At 42.1% G+C, this 16851-nt stretch overlaps 1 protein-coding gene across 1 annotated transcript in view; it reads right to left on the reverse strand.

Annotated features, from left to right (window-relative positions):
• The window catches only part of PPP4R2 (protein phosphatase 4 regulatory subunit 2), a 32923-nt gene extending 25745 nt beyond the window's left edge, over nt 1-7178 (reverse strand). The window contains exons 1-2 of the mRNA XM_075053534.1: nt 7069-7178; nt 6162-6243 (exon numbers count right to left, since the gene is read on the reverse strand). Of these exons, the coding sequence (XP_074909635.1) occupies nt 6162-6243; nt 7069-7102 (116 nt within the window). The 5' untranslated portion in view covers nt 7103-7178. The remainder of the gene's footprint in view (nt 1-6161; nt 6244-7068) is intronic.
• Nucleotides 7179-16851: the final 9673 nt, after the last annotated feature.

Raw genomic sequence — 16851 nt, forward strand, 5'->3', positions numbered from 1 at the left:
GCAGGCTTTCCAACCGAGATTCCTGTCCTTTAGAGGCATCCGTGGATTATGAGACAGAAAACACAATGTCAGTGGAAAGGGAATTAGTGGAGAATAATTCCAGTCACTTAGTGGAATGGAGTTAGTGAGGAATAATAGTAGGAAACAATGCAAGGAAGTTTACTCACATCTCTTGCTTCACTGAGAACATGGAAATGGAAGAGGCCTATCTAACAAAGGCACACAGACTTCTTTCAGAAAAATATTATCCTGTTTATTATGGCAGGAACTTGAGAATTGTTTTATTTAATTTTTTTAAAAAACCATAATGAACTACATTCCCCCAGTAGTTCTAAAGACTTCCGGATAATGATTTGCCTCCAAATCAGAACAAAATTTTCAAACTAGTCAAAAAATACTAGCATACACATGTCAAGCAACAAAACTGCTAGTTCAATAAGACCAGAGAACATACTTTATCGAAAAAAGTAGACTTAAATTTAAGCATGTGAAATAAGCCAAAGGACATATGGCTACAAAAACCTACATAGTTGTAAGATAAAAAGGAATTACTACACAAGAGTTCAGAATACATCATTAGAACACTAAAGCTGAGAATGGGAACTTATCTCATACATGTTCATTGCTACCAAATCTCCACTCACATCTTTTCTACAGCTGACAAACTATTTCACTGCTGTAACTAAATAATATAAAAGCCAAACTGATTCAAAAAAGTGTTCCAAAAACTTAGTTAAGAAAAAACAGCTGACTGCTACACAGTGTACATGAAACAATATCAAAGGGTACAAAATACTTTTTGCCATTATCTTTGATAGAGCTACAGTTATGTAACTTACATTTACAGTTATATAATTTACTGACAGCAAATCGTCCCTGATCTACCTGACTGACTGTGTCGATGAGGGAAGATCAGTGGACACCGTTAACCCAACCCGAGCAAGACGTACAGCACAGTCTCCCACAGCATCTTTGCAGCTAAGCTGGATAGCTACAGACTCAGTGGACCATCAGGCCTACCCAGTAGCGGCTGCGGTTGATGGGGTCCAAAGTCTAACTGCAACCAGTTACAAATGATGTTGCTCAGAGTCAATACTGGGGCCAACACCTGCGCTGGCAGACGGGAAGCTCAGCATCCGTCAGTGTACCCTTGCTGTGACAAAGGCTGTGTGCACACTGCGCTACATTTGCGGTATCAGAGAAAGTGATTATATCCCTCTGCCTGGCATTTACCAGTCCATAACCACAATACTATGTCTGGTTTGGGGTCAGGCAATACAGAAGAGAGAAGAAAGGGTGAGATGAGCAGAAGGCCACTAAGATGGTTAACAGACCTGCAGCATGCAACCTAGGTGGGAAGCTAAGGCAGCATCTCTTCTTCTGGAAAACAGAAGACTACGGTGGTGGAATCTAACTGCTGACTTTCACCACGGAAGGAGCAATTGCATACAGGCAAGACAGAAACAGACTCCCTTCAGACACGCACAAATGAGGGCTAACAGGCAGTGGTCCCAGGTTGCTCCAAGGGAAACTCCAAGTTGCTGCAAGGGAAACATTTTTGCCAGTGCACATGGTTAAGCAGTGAAACAGGGTGCCAAAGAGGCTATGGAATTGCCATCACTGGAGATTTTTCAGAAATGCTGCACAAAACCCTAAGCAACATAAACTGACTTTGGAATTAGCTTCCCTTGAGTACACGGTCTGACTAGATGACCTCCAGAAGTCCCTTCCAACTTACACTATTCTATGATGATACTACAGGTGTTTGCATTTGTTCTACAATCACATGTATTAAACTTGACTCAAGGAACTTTGGAGAAAAGCATTTATGTTGGTCCTCAAAGAAACTAGTGAAGAGACAACTTCTGTCTTCAGACTTAGATGAGGTGCAAATTAATATTTCAGATCTTCTAGGGAAACTCTGAGGAAAGAATCTGACTACACAAAGAACTAAAACCAGAATGTATTTTAATGGCTGTTTATACTGCATTCAGGACAAGAACTGGTATAACTACATTACATTCTGGCCGGGCCAGTGTTCTCTACTTAAGCCTAGAACTATTTTACAGTTAATCACTTCTGCCTATATACTGTATATCCCCAGATCACTACTTATTTCTGGCTTCCTTCACTGTCAGTAACCTCCTGTATTATACATTCCACTATAGTAAGCCTTTAAAACTGCGCTTTATAGGTTGCCTGCCCAGAGCAGGAGTGGGGGAAATGCAGAGAAAATTGACATAAAATTTTTCATTGCTTTTGTTTTCTAAGTTTTATTTTCAACTTTAGAACCAAAGGAAAATTCTAGTTCTCCTTTCCAGTCCAACAAATGGGATTTTCTTGGTGAAGTACCTAAATAAATGGTTTAGAAACACTTTTGCTGTTGAAGGCACAAAGTAATTTTAAATCCAAGAGAATTTCTTAAGCGGTAAGAGAAAACATATTTTAATATGAGACACAAGATCACAATTGTCAAGTGATCTTCCTATCTATTCTTTAAGAATTCTTCAAAAGAACAAAAAAAATTTCACTTTTGCATTTCACTTCCAGTATTGCAGTGCTGTGGCTTTTGTACTCTTAAAGTTGTTTCTACTTCAGAAAAAAATAGATAAGTGGATTTCTTACGCAAAAAAACAAGAAGAAAAACATACCCTGTTTTTAAGAGGCCTTTCAGATACAGTAAAATATTAAGACTAACAAATTTCCTATCTCTTCACTCTACCCACTTTTGCAAGTCATGCTGATCTTTTATAAACTCAAGAAAAGGAGGTTATAATGATCTTCCCTGACTATACTTGGTCTCACTAAGGAAATTCCATGTTAGTATCTTAGTAAAAAATCAAGTAAATTAAGGAGTACGTCACTCCTCTGAAAACAAAAAAAGTCCTAAGACTCAACACAAGATTAGAAAAGGTTGAACCATAACTTTATACTTCACCTAAGGCTAAGTCTTACCATAGCAACTGTTAAAATATTTCACAGTAGCCAAGCAAACTTTTGCTTCTGTTCACCTATAATAAAGGAAGTTTAGACAGGCTTTTGTAAATGCAGGCCATAATCTCACAAACAATTAAGTGAATGGTTAACTTTGCACAAGAAGATAGCTTAAACTTAAAATAGATGAAGTTAACACACGTGAGCACATGATCAGGCTTTTACTGCAAGGTACTGGTAACACAACCAAGTTTACACTGATAATATAACCAAATTTAGCAACATTTTTACTCCAGACCTTCCCTGTAAATGAAAGAGACTTTTAATTACGATAAAGACACACTCTGAAGAGCCTTATCATAGTTGCAGCGCTAGCTTATACAACTCTCACCCTTTGTTCCTCCCCTACGCCACCTCTTCAGTTGTGCTGGGGTTTGACGTACCAGTCAACAGGGACAAAACAAGCTGGATCAATGAACTGAACCCTGTTAAAAACAGTGCTGCCAAAAAGAAAGTTACTTACAACTGCAAGCAGTTTCCTGCTCTAGGTTACCATGCAGCTACATAAACAGTTGAACAAGCACAAGTGAAACAGTGACACAAGGGCTGCGTTAGCCAAGACTGCTGCCAAGAGAAATACTAGTAAAATTACAGCCTAACCTAAACCTGCATCTACCTGTTCATAACTCACTCGGATGAATAAGCACATTGAAACAAATGGGGGCGGGGAAGTACTCAACCGCCTTACATGAGCCTGTGCTTTCAATCTGTTAAGCAAGCTATGTATGCCACGATCATGCTTTGATGAGAACCTTGAAAGTCATTTTAATTTACTTCATTAGTACCCTTTCAAACTAAGTTTACTAATTGTTTACATGATCTGCTGCAACTATGCCCACAGAGTTATGGGGGGCAAGAACACTACATTTAACCCAGGATGTAGACCGCAGTGTTTCATCTAAGTATCATTATTCATCATACAGTAAGTTAAAAAAGCTGAGAAACCCCCCATGAACACTGTATAACTCTCCTAGAAACAACAATAACTCAAAACAAAAATACTTCACATTTCACTTGTCCGTATTTGTCTTGGTCCTCACTTACACGGGTACTTTTTGTTTGTTACTTTAGGAACAGGCTGTGACTAAGATTCATTGTTTTTCAATAAGTAAGTCCGCAAACCATTTGTGTAATTACCCCTCACTTAACCCCTTTTTTTTTTTTAACTGAGCTCTAAACTTCCTAAAAATCCCAATAAATGTAACTACAAACTATTACTTTAGATTTAATCTTCTCATTCCAAGGCAATGTATTTATAACTGGTTTAGATTTCTATTAAATAAAAGTTAATTTTGTATAACTGGAAATACAGAATATTTAACTCATTTTGAATTAAATGTATTTGCTAGGTTTGTGTATTCAGGAACACTTTTACAGTAGTCAAGCTGTACTAGCTTAAAAATACATAAAGCTCTTATAATGCATATTACCAATCCCTACATGAATGTTTACGAGATTTTTTACTTATTTCTTCCTGATACTTTGATAGATAACACATCAGTGAAAACAGAAGCATATTTGATGAAGAAATACAGACTTTGGCAGATAGTGGGAAGCAAGTTAAATGTTATGGAACAATATTTCCATGTCTGTCTCCAGATTCTATTAGATACTTCTGATGTTCACATCCGATACTTTTGAAAAAACAATTTAATGCAACTGAAAGGTTCAAGAATGCTGGAAAAAGCTACAGACCTGAAAAAAAAGCCAAAGAAAACCCTGGAAACATAGAAGGCCAGCGTCTACATGAATTTCCAGATGATAGATTCCAGTTCAGGTTTAAGCAATAGTTTGTAATAATCAAATAATAATAATAAAAAAAAATCTACATTTCCCAGATGGAAATAAAGTCAGGAGTTTATTCATTCTTCAAGTTTCACAGAGGGAAGAATTTTCCCAAAAACTTGCCCCTGTACAATCACTTTTTAAAATTACTTTCAATATATGTAATAGTGGTAGAAACAATAGAAACAGCCTGAAAAAAATATTTCGGAACAGGAAAAATATTTTAAACATATTATACAGACAAAACACACCACAGTAAGTCTATATTAAAAGAAGTACTACACCAAAATATTAAGCATTACAGCTGGGTATTTCTGCTGAGCCAAAGCCTTCTATTCAAAGAGCAAAGTACATTTCAGAACTTGTTTTTCTTTCAAAACCATTAATTCAAGCAGTACTAGCAAGCTACAAAAAAACCCAAAACAAAACAAAAAAAACCCCACAAACGCCAAACCTACAAACCTTGTACAAGTTAGAGGGATTCTAGAAACCCGAACAAAGCCCCTGCGATCACTGGTTGCTAACAAAACACTAGTAAAAGCACGTATCTTGCTGAAGCCTGTAGTCTGGCACTAGGCCTCAAAAACAAGGAGACAGCCTGGGAGCCAGAAAGTGAGCAAATCTATAGCAACGCACCCAGGGAAGCCTTTCCCCTTCCTGCCAAATAGTGATCCGCCAAGGAAGTCACCCAGCGCAGCACCAGCGCTCATCCTTGACAAGGAGCGTGTAGCACAGCTCCTTCCAGCTACATCACACCTTCGGATGGAAATCCGTGAGGGTGATCTGTGAAAGAAAGTCCAGGAAAAGTGAAACTCCTGTGCGAGCTGAAAAACGAGCAACTACGGAAATTCAGAGTAGTTGCCATATGTCTCCTCTTCTGCAGAAAGCACCTACTTGATCCTCCCCTCTTCACCAAAAGCATTTAGACACAATCATCACACAGCATGGTATACAAAGCCTAGAAAGAAATCATCCAAGCCATTCATATCTTTAAGTAAATAATACTATTAGATACTGTATACAACAGATATTACAACAGCATACAACAGACATTATAACAGTGAGCTAAACTTCCCATTTAAAAAACCTGAATGTCACATAAAATGCAGAAAGAGCAACAGGTTTATTGTACTGAGCAGGATCAGTAAGACCTGACAGATACCCCTGAGCAAAGCCTATACAAAAAGCCTCCCTGTTAGATAAAACTAACTACCAGCAAACAAAACTAATCCATCCAAAATTAAATGGGAACCAAGGCAAGCTGATTTAGCTCACGCTAAGCAATCTACAGACAAAAAGAGAATCCAGGTAGCATCTCACTGACTTAAAATGCAGAAGTGTTATTAGCTACAACTGAAGATCACAAAAAATGTCACACTTACATCGTCTCTCCAGTCTTAGCAACATGACAAAGAAACTGATCCAGTATTGGACACACTTCCTTCTTTCCTCTCTTCTCAAAATCTGTTGGCGTGAGAATGACACAAAAAGAACGGTAAAAGAAGATAGGACAGAAAAAAAAACATAATAATTAGCGATTTATTTGCTTTAACGATCAGTACAGCTCCCACAAAAACATTTCCACGCTTTCACAATGCTTTAGCTGTTCCCAAGAGTTCCACCAGCGTCCCAGCCCTGTAAAACACTTAATATTTTCGTGTGGAGAGACTACACGCATCTGAGCAGCAAAAGTTGATTTGCAACTTCTTTTGAGCAGCTACGACAGAGAAAGAGACCGATTTCCTCAGGCTGCGTATCCAGCAAGGCAAGCTAGCGCCGAAGCGGAATGGGGAGGGAGAAAAAAGAAAAAGGTACTGGCGAGGGCGGAGGAAGGGAAGGCAGGCAGGCATGCGGGGGGAGCAGAGGGCACTCCAGGCGAGGGGAGCCCCGGGCCTGGCGGAGGAGGGGAGCCGCTGGGGTCACTAACCCTCCCTCTGCCTCTCCCCCTCACGCAGCCCAGAGCAAGCCCGGGTGGGGGGGGGGATCGCTAGGGCAGCGGGGACTGGGGGCTCACCCCTCCCCGTCCCCACAGAGAGCCCCCGGGCCTCTCCCCACTCCGCGGGACCCCCTTCCCTTCCACGCGAGCAGCCCCCTACCCACAGCGCGGCGACCCCGACCCTCGTCCCCTGCAGAGGGCAGCTGCCGCCCTCAGCCAAGGGCGCTCCCTCCCCCCCAGAAGGGTCTCAGCAGTGAGGAAGACCCCCTTCCCCCCCCACCTCAGCGTGGGGACACCGCTTCCCCCCCCCCAACCACCCCCCCCCGCTTCTCCGCGGCAAGCCCCGGCACCACCTTTCAGAGCCTCCTGCAGCCTCTCGACGTCCATGATCCGCCTGGGCGTCTCCCCCCCCTCTCCTCGCTGCTCCCCTCCTCCAGCCCCCCCCCCCCCCCTTACCCCGCGCAGGAAACCGGGCTCCAGCCGCCGCGCACCACACACACACACGCACACACACACAGACCCCGGGCTCAGCAACCCTCCAACATGGCGCCCGGGCCGTCCCCGTGCGCGGCCCCGACAGCCCGCCCTCCCCCTCCCTCCCTCCCGCCGGGGGGGGCGGTGGCGCGCGGGGAGGCGGGGCCGCGGGGCGGGGCGGCCGTGAGGGGAACGGCGGGACGATCGGTTCCGAGGTCGGCTCCGGCCGCAGTCTTCCTTCTCTCCTCGGGCTACCGCCCTCCCTCACGCCGGCCCCGCCACGCAGATCCTCGGGGAGAGGGAATGAGGAACGCGGAGCTTCTGCCTGAGTGGCGGCGGCTCGCCGCCCCAGCCCCTCAGGGCGATTGTGCGCCTTCCTGCCCCCCTCAGGCTGAGGGCGACAGCTCTTCCCCCACCCTCGGGGCTAATACCTGCTTGTGCGTGGGTACGCCTGTCTCCCTTTTCCTCTCCAGAAGGAGCTATCTTCCCCCTTCTTCACTCTACCTACCTCTCCCGCCCTTTGGTGCCCCTTCAAGCCCAAAAGCCGCTCTCACCCTGGCACACGCTACCTGTGTTCTGGGGATGATCCTGTCTTGCCCTGTGCCATCACTACGGCTCTAAGGAAGAGGAGGAGAAGTCCTGGCAGGCTCTTGTCACTCCTTTCTGGACAAGGTTCCCCAGGTGAGGCAGGAGGCGAGCCTGCCACAGAGCAGGTAAAGCCGGAGCAGAGGCCGGAGGCTCTAGCCCGGGAGCTAGCCAGCCATGTACGGGCTCGTCCCCCCCCAAACGCTTCGGCAGGACTGAGGGAGATGCGGTGGCTGCTCCTGGAAGGAAAAGGAAACGCTAATTGAACATGTACACACAAAAAAGAAGTTGTAAATAAGGTAGCCAAATATCGATGCCAACTGTTACTCTAGGCATATGTGAGCTGGCACATCTGCGGTGGTTTACTATTAGGTAAAATCCTGATACCGACCTGGATCGTGTCCCAGTCTCCCCCGAGGCCTGCACTTGCAGGCAGCAGTGTACGCAGAGGTGTCCGTCCTCCCCTGCGGGCTCAACCCCGGCTGCTCTCTCGGCCAGGGTCGGCCTGGCAGAGCACAGGGCTGATGGCAAGCAAGAGCGGATCGGCTGGCTACAGCAGAAACACGAACTCTGCTGTACCGTCTCAGAGGAGTCCCTAAAAAGATCATAATACCAGTGGCTGTACTAACTTTTCCACTCTCCCAGGTGCCAGCTTGGCAACAGAAAACCCCTGACATGGCTACGCTTCTTAGAGACGCTGCTTAATGTCATGGCAAAGCGAGACGGTTTGTGGACTACCCCAAATGGCTAAGAGATGAACTTGACACCTGTAGCAAGCATTCCCGTGCTGCAAACTGCTTTCTCTGACCCCTTGTGTTGATTTTATCATGCAGGAAATGATCCACAAGGTGTGCAAGTAATGGTCTCCGCTGGCAACTGCGTCATACAGAAACCCCAACCTTTATTTAAAAAATATATGGCTTATAAAATCAAGAACCTTTCAAGTCTTTGACTGTTGGAGGACTACATGATACTGATAGGGATATTTAAGGTTTCATATTTACAGATGCAATGTACAAAATCCTTGTTTCATACAGTTGTGAAAACACTTGTTAAAATAAGCAGACTTTACAAAGAAAGTTCTGGCTTCTTTGTGAAGGCTGTGGTCAGGCAGAGGGGAGCTAACGAATCTCCGCAAGCCTCTTTCCCTCTACCTGGTCAACAGGAGGAGGGAAAAGCAGCAGCACGGGTTAACAAACCAACCTTATGGGATAGACATTGTTGTTCAAGGCACCCAGCAGGGCCAAACGTGGATTTTAATGGTAGGAATCCTGCAACCCACGTGTGGGAGGAGGGGGCTGGGTCACCTCTCCAGCCTGAGAGGAGAGCTGAGCTGTGGTTGCGTCTGTAAGCATGAGGAACGCAGAGCTGCTGCACTCCCAAGCCATGGCACGACAGGCAGCTTAGGAAAAGCATCTCTCTTACAAACTTAAAAAATAGTTCAGAGCAGGTACGGATACCTCAGATTTAGTATTTTGGGACTCTCGGTGACCAAGTATGAATAGCTGGAAGCTTTCTTAAGTGCAACTTTAAAGTACTACTACTTCTAAGAGTTTTACAAGGGAATTGTCTGGGGTTTGTGCCACGGATTGATTCTCAGCTTCTTAAAAGGAAAACAGCATTCCCCTCTGGACATCAATTACACGAGAAATCTCAACAATACTTAGGACTTGGCACTTTTTTACTTCTCGTATGTGTCTCTTGTGGTACACGTTTTCTTGCAGCCAGCCAGCATCATTGACTCTATTAACCAAACAAATGGCAAGAGAGACAAAGAAGGTATGACTTGCCCAAACCTGTAGGAGAAAAAAAACCCAACCCAACCCAAACCCAGCAAACCCCAGTGCATGAGATAGCATTAAAACCATGCTTAATTTAGCTACTATTTTTCTTCTGACCACTTCACTTATCATGGAGACATGGTCACTGTTAACAATTTTCATTATTGGCTGTCTTGCCCTTGCAGCTCTGCTACCACGACTCTCCCTGCCTCAAGCCCTCTGTAGCATGCGTACCTTTCTGGCATTAGACATCTCTATTAACTGAAACTATGTTAGATTGCTTTTCTAATTAGACAATAACATGCTCTCTACAGCATTAACAATATCCTCCCCCAAACCATCAGTGGGTACTCCACATGGTGAGCAAGTGAAAAATCTCTTCAACACAGAAAGAGTTGTGTTGTGGAAAGAGTTGGCAGCGGACAAGGGGAAGGTTTCAAAGCGAGCAGTGGATACTGGGCTGAAAACAGAAGCACTCAGGCCTGTATGCAGATGCACCAACAACAGAAAAAGGCAATAGAGTTCAGATTACAGGTTAGCCTACGTCCTTTTCCTCAAGGTCCACTTTATTATTTTAAAAGAGTTGTCAAAGTCCAGTTAAAATAACAGAAATACTAGCTTACCTTTGCAACCTTCAGCAAAACAGAAGAGTGGAGACCAGAGCTTCTCTTAAATAGCTTCTATAAGCCAGCTGACCGCGTTTCACCCCAGATACCCCATTAGCTCACATCCGTGGCCCCGCTTGCTCTTTGTAAAAATTCTCAGAGCTGATCACATGCTCTCAATTTTCAGCTCTTCCTGAGGAACTCCACTTCCCAGCATGATTGCTCTTAAAGAATCCCACCAGCCAAAACAAGAGAGGCATAAACATGCATATTACAGTCTAGTACAGTTACACAACCTACTTAAAAAAGCCTAGGAGAGCAAATTCAATCATCCTGAACAACATCCTTTTCCATTTACACCATTACATTATCACCAAAACAAACAAAATAAAGCCTGTAATTGTCAATTTGGAAAGTTGTGTTGCTAGCCTGGTCTTTAAAACAGAAAAAACCCCAAACCTCTTGTTACCAAGATACCTAGAATTACTATTGAAAACTGGAAAAACATTGCATTTCTTCACTAAAAAAGCAAGTTACAGAAAAAAAAAGAAATACGCTTTTTCTAAATTCTTGTACTACATTCTGTACAGAAATATAAAACTAATTTAAGTTTGTAATAAAATAAAACCAGCTCAACTCTTTCATTAAATACTTTAGAGCCACTTCTCTGCTTTGTAGTGAGGTTTGACTCTAATGCTGCATGAAGCGGTGGGTGTGCTTGCAGCCCTGTGACTTTCTGCACCTTTACTATTTGCAAGTTACACATTTCCTTGGCACTGCTCTATAACACAGACCCTGCTCTGAGGATGCGTAAAGCCACTGTGGGCCATCGCTCTCAGATCTTGTCTCTCAAAGAGAGATACAAGCTAATAGGACATTTCTACAGGGTTTACCTGATAGGGAAAAACGCCTCTGGTTTCGTTCCCATCCTTTTATTTCTTATTTTGGAAAAAAAGTGGACTTTTATTTTCTGAAGTGTAGCATTTATCACATATCTGTAGTATGTTAAATAACTTATCACTGTGGTACGTTGGGGAGGACACTGAAAGAAGATCTTTATTTCATATTGTGGTAGAATCCACAAGAAGTGAACCAACTGTATGTTTACATTGACTTTTCATTGTTGAGCAGCCTTTCTAATTCTTTCCATTTGGTCAGACTAGATGGCAAATCTATTCTAAATCTAAAAAATGACAGCATTTTAGAGTTTACCCAGGCATATGAGTGATGCATAAGAAACACTGCACAACAGTGTTAAGTCTGCCACTGAGCCAGTAACTCCTCTCAAGAAGCTTAATTGAATCATCGCCCTTCGTGGGCTCATGCCTGCTTGACAAAGCCAAAACTTCTGGAAGAGAGACAAAATGTTATGTGTTATATATCTTTGCATTGAAAGAGGTTTTAATTAAAATGACAAAACATAGACAATCATAAGAAAAAAAGACAATATGACTGTATGTTTTGAAGATAGTAGTAGACTGTGGAAAGCAATGCTTATGAGCTGGAAAAACTTGAATCTAATTCACAGAGAAATTTCAGTTCTACAGTTCAGCATGGCTTCAAACCCTGCATGCACTGACACACCAGAAATTGTCTGATTTCTTCCTCTTTCTTGAAGTCCTCTTTTTGATACTGTTCATTGACAGAGAATGTGTACATAAATCTACCAGCCCAACTATAAAAACTCTGTTTGCACTGAAAAAGTATTTCAGAGAGAGAGGAATCTTTCATTTTTAAAAATTTCATTCCCCAACTTACAGAAAATAAAGAATAAAGCCACATTCCCTATCTTTTCTCCTCCTGCCCTCCTACCACAGGAGGAGCAGTAAGAGAAAATGCTTTCCATTTTTCAGCCCCCTCTCTCTTCCTCCCCCTATTAGAGGAAAAAAGACCAGTTTTTCAAATAATGTACTTCTTTTCAAATAATGTACTACTTTTTGGTTTCTACAGGAAAGACATTCTAAATTGAATTAATTTGGGGGGCGGGGGGGGGGGGAGGAGAGACAAACATTGAACATCAAGAGGTCCTGGAAATTCAATGACAGATACATAGATTTAATGAAAACACTGTTTTGTGGGGTTTTTGTTTTGTTTTGTTTCAGGGAAAATGTTTAAAGATACACAAATAATACCAACCTATTTCTGAGGAAACTAGAACCATATCCTCTGGAGCAGGAACAAAATAAAACCCACAATTATTTCTATGGAAATAAAGCAAAGAAAGTGCACAAATGACTTCTATATTTGTGTGGTAACAAATATTATTTCAAGTGCATTTTAGGATGAAGCTCTGCTTAGGGGAGGTTTGGTATTTTGAAACCCACATCCCCTCAACTAACTGAAAAATATTTCAATTCACAGCAAATCATCTTTTCTTTCTGTTTTCAAAGAAAAAACATTTAAATATATTCCTAGAATACAAAAAAGCTTGTAGGAAGTTTCATCACTGATTTGTTGTGTGATCTCAAGCAAATGAGTTAGGCAATCATATCTGCATTTCTTCATTAAGGAAACAGAAATTATAATTACTCTTCTTTGTAATGTATTTGGCACACCGTGTAATAAAAACATACACAGAAAGTATGATTTCATTTTGTGTCAGTTCCCAATGCTGCTTGTAGAATATTTACTGAGAACCAACAATGAAAAAACATCACCTTGTTAGGAAAGGAGGTGTGGTGGTTTTAAATATTTAACTAAACGATGAGAAATTGTTTTACAATCCAGATTTTGTTTTCCTTCTTGCACTAAGCTTACATAAAGCCTTGTTCAGATTTACGTTTTAGATTTCTTTCAAGCTTCTGCAAATCATATTTTTTGAGAGTTTTCAAAGAGAGCAGGACCAGGTCCTGCCTACAATATGAGTCCAGTTCTGCCTGATGCCCTTGGACAAATCTGTTTTCCTACTTGGCCTTACACTTGAGAAACTCAGATCAAGCACCAATTTGGTAAGACTTAGGTTCATATTCATCACTACTGAAGGGAGATACAGCAGTAACTTCTAAGTTGCATAGCATAATTATGTCCTTTCGCATTCTTGTCTTCCTGAAATACCAACGGAAATTAGAACAACCTAGAAACCAAGCGACAGCAATGTAATCATGTCACACTCATTGCAGACAAAAACAAAAAAAAAGGGCAGAAAATATATTGCTGATTCCGATGGATCTTTAAGAGATTAATGTACACTATCCAAAAAGGGCATTCCTGCATTTCCTGTTCCTTCCTTCATGTTGATCCAGTTGAAAGCTATTAGTTTTGTAAAGTTAGTTCTCAACACCATCAGCGGCTCTCCAGGCACAGCGTGGCCAGGGCAGCTAACGCAAGGGAAAAAGCAGCAGCAGATGGGGAAAGCAGAGAAGGGAGGATACTCGTCTGGGCAGCAGTGAGGGCTCAGCTGGGCTCCTTTATCTCGTTGCCCTGAAAGGTCTTTAACTCCACAACAAACAACAAAACCTGATTCTGGAGGTTTAGGACTGTAAGACTTTTGAAAGTTTCCACAGAATTACAGACTGTCCAACCCCTGGGCACAGATCGATAGGCACGATGCTGATTAAAATGATGGAGGGTGTAGGACCAGCAGGTACTTTTGCTTTCAGTAATGAAGTTTAGATTAGGTATCTAGAGATCCCTGACCTAACCTGACTTAAAGTAATTTCATTCATTGATGTGCAACAGCAATTTGGAAGGTACTTCAACTCAGTTTGAACCAAAATTGATTAGTGTGCTTTGAAAGAATCTGTAGCAATTCAATACAAGATCAAGCGAGTGAGATGCAGCAGAATGTGAATAGTGAGAACAGTAAGAAAATCAGAACAGTCCTATGTTTCAAGACGCACTTAAGTCTTCAGAAAATACACATTAAAGGATTTACAAAAGGCGGTTGGGGTTTTGTTTGGTTTGGTTTTTAATTTATAGCTGCAGAAATTCAAGTATGGTACAATAAAATGACGCAAAAAAAATTGTCTGAACCATTCAGAATGGAACAGTTTTTTGTTTTTTCTTTAAAGTACCTCATAGCCACTTGGAGACAAATTATGCCCCTCCTCTGAGAAAATGACTAAAAATCTTCAATAAGCTTTTAATAGGTGCGGAAGACTTGTGAGTATCAAAAGATCAGAATAGCTCAGATGTGGTGCCTTAAATCCAGAAAAGGCTGAAAACAGAAAAAAGGTATTTGTGGGAGTTGTTTTTTATTTTGAAAGAGTACTCATAGTGAGATAAAAAAAAAAAAAAAAAAAGGAACCGTTAGATGTGATAAACATTCTAGGCTTTGCCTAGGTTAGCCACTAACCCCAACACTGACACACATCCAGCCCCTACATATTTTCTTTCATTAATCCGAGAGCTCACGGCAAACCAGTGCCAGTGCAGTTTTCTTTCCAAGCCGCTTTCTCACACCTTCCTCCCGTATATCCCTAGGACAGAAACCTTCTTGTAGACTGCTCTACAAACTACAAGATGATTCAGATTAAAACCAGACTTGTTTTTTCACCTGGAGCCTCAGGTGTGAGGAAGGCAGTATTAAAAACAAGTTGCCCTTTAGAAGCACCGAGCAGGAGGAGATTTTTTTTAAAGGTGTGTACCATGAGAAGGCACCTGCTTTGCACAGTGCTAACCACCACAGCAGGGAATTAACCTGTTCCAGAAGGATTTGGGAAAGATGTTTCTGTAAGAACAGGTCAACTGATGCCACTTTTTTATTTAAAAAAGGGCCATGTCATTTCAGCATCATTATTTCAGTATGACCAAAATATTTTGGTTCTAAGACACTGTTACACATTTTTGGACTATACTGTAGTTTTCACAAAATAACATGAGCAATTATGGTACATTTATAGAAATGTAGAAGTCAAAACAAAATATTTTACCTCAAAAGAAAACATTAACAAAAGTGCTTTGTTAATCTTAAATGCTGATTCTCATTCTGGTGTTCTGTCTCAATTTCCATTTTCATTTCAAAGGAAGTGTTGACAGTTTGTTTTTTATTCCAGTCCAGAATGAAAGCAAAATTTCCCAACATTGCGATTTCTTTTGAAGCATAAATAGCAATTCTTTATCTCATGCCAACGATGGTTCTTCAGGAGGCTGTTGTCTGCACGGAGCCCAGTGTTGATACGTGCTTACCTCAAGAGCATGGTGGGGGAATGTTTCCAACCTCTGCAGGGGACAGCCCACGTATCTGCGCCATCCCAACTCTGGACGGGTACGCAGTGTCTATTTACTAGCATCACATTTGACAAGAAGAACAAAACATTCTCTGGAAGTTGGCTCTTTTATGGTTACAGGTACCTGATTCTTAGGAGAGGAATCTCTCTTAAAGCAGTGGGAAAGAAATTACTTGAAATGAAATGATGAACGGTTTGTGCTAAAGTTGATAAAGTGTCAACATTTATCCTAGTACTAAAGTCTCACATTTTTTTTCACTTAGTTGTACTTTATTCCCAGCTCTAAATGTCACAGAACACACAGAGAAGTTATCTCCACTAGGATCGTACTTGTGAGGATGAATGAAAAATGATAGCTGAGCTCCATTTAGACTCAGTGCTCCATGATGTCTCTCAGAGTCCAAGCCATGGTTATCGATGTGCGTACAGCAGTGACGGCAGGGGAGAAAGAGACTATTCCAGTGCCCAGGACCCTCAGCTGCAGATAACCGAGCTCCAAGGCCTTGCTTCAGTGAACCGAGAGTTCATTTGTTCCAAATAGGAGAGCTGCAGTCGACAAGACTTGGACTGGTGTAATGAATCCAGCAGTACAGCGACGGGGAGGTGGGAAATCACGGTTCAGGTCCCTTCCTCTGATGCACCAGTGACAGCTAAATGCCCATCCTGTTGGCTGTTGTGCCCGTGTTCCCTCTGCCTAGCCTGTACTTCAGAAAAACTGTGTCTTCTCCCCACAGCAACACTGACTGAAGCTGCGTTTGCGAGTGAAAAATCTTGAATCGGGACATCGCCAACCAGTCTGATTACAGAGCGTGTAACCACAGACCACACAACTACACACCTCCCAGGCCAGAGATGAAGCAGCGCTGTACAGAGTACTATTGTTTTACAGCTGGCCTTACCTTTTCTCGTGAATATCAATGGGAGTTTTATTCTTGACTTCAAAGAGAGTATGACTGAGCCCAAACATACCATACAGTTGAGCAAGTAAGAAAACAATTTCATCACCAGGTGGACAACTGGTTTGGCCGAACAGACAGCTCACAAACTTCCGTCGCACAGAAATGCCGCAGCACAACCAAGGACTTTGCAGCACTGACCATACAAGAGTGTCAAAAAAATAAAATTAGAAGAAGGGAAGGGAAAGGATGCTAAAAGACCAAATCTGCTAAGGAGCAGAAGATACCAGAGAAACAGTAAAAACTAAAAGGTAAAACTTCAGTTTCCTTTGAAGGCAGGTTCTGATCTATGGTCACCATAAGACAACTGGAGTTGCAGCATGACACACGAGCACTTTGAGGAAAGTTAGATGCATGTATTTGTCTCTTTCAGTAACATATCCAATATAATATTCTCTCACTGTGGTAAGAGTAAAATTGTAAACAAGTAACATTTTTCTCTGCTCAATGCAGACATACCCTGTATGCACGCACTATAACATCATTAATACTAAACTCCATCCCAACCAGACCCAGTACACACACAGAGAATCTTGTATTTAAAAGAAAACTACTAAAATACAGCGC

This window comes from Buteo buteo, chromosome 21, assembly GCF_964188355.1.
Source record: "Buteo buteo chromosome 21, bButBut1.hap1.1, whole genome shotgun sequence".
In the NCBI taxonomy this organism is placed as follows: domain Eukaryota; kingdom Metazoa; phylum Chordata; class Aves; order Accipitriformes; family Accipitridae; genus Buteo; species Buteo buteo.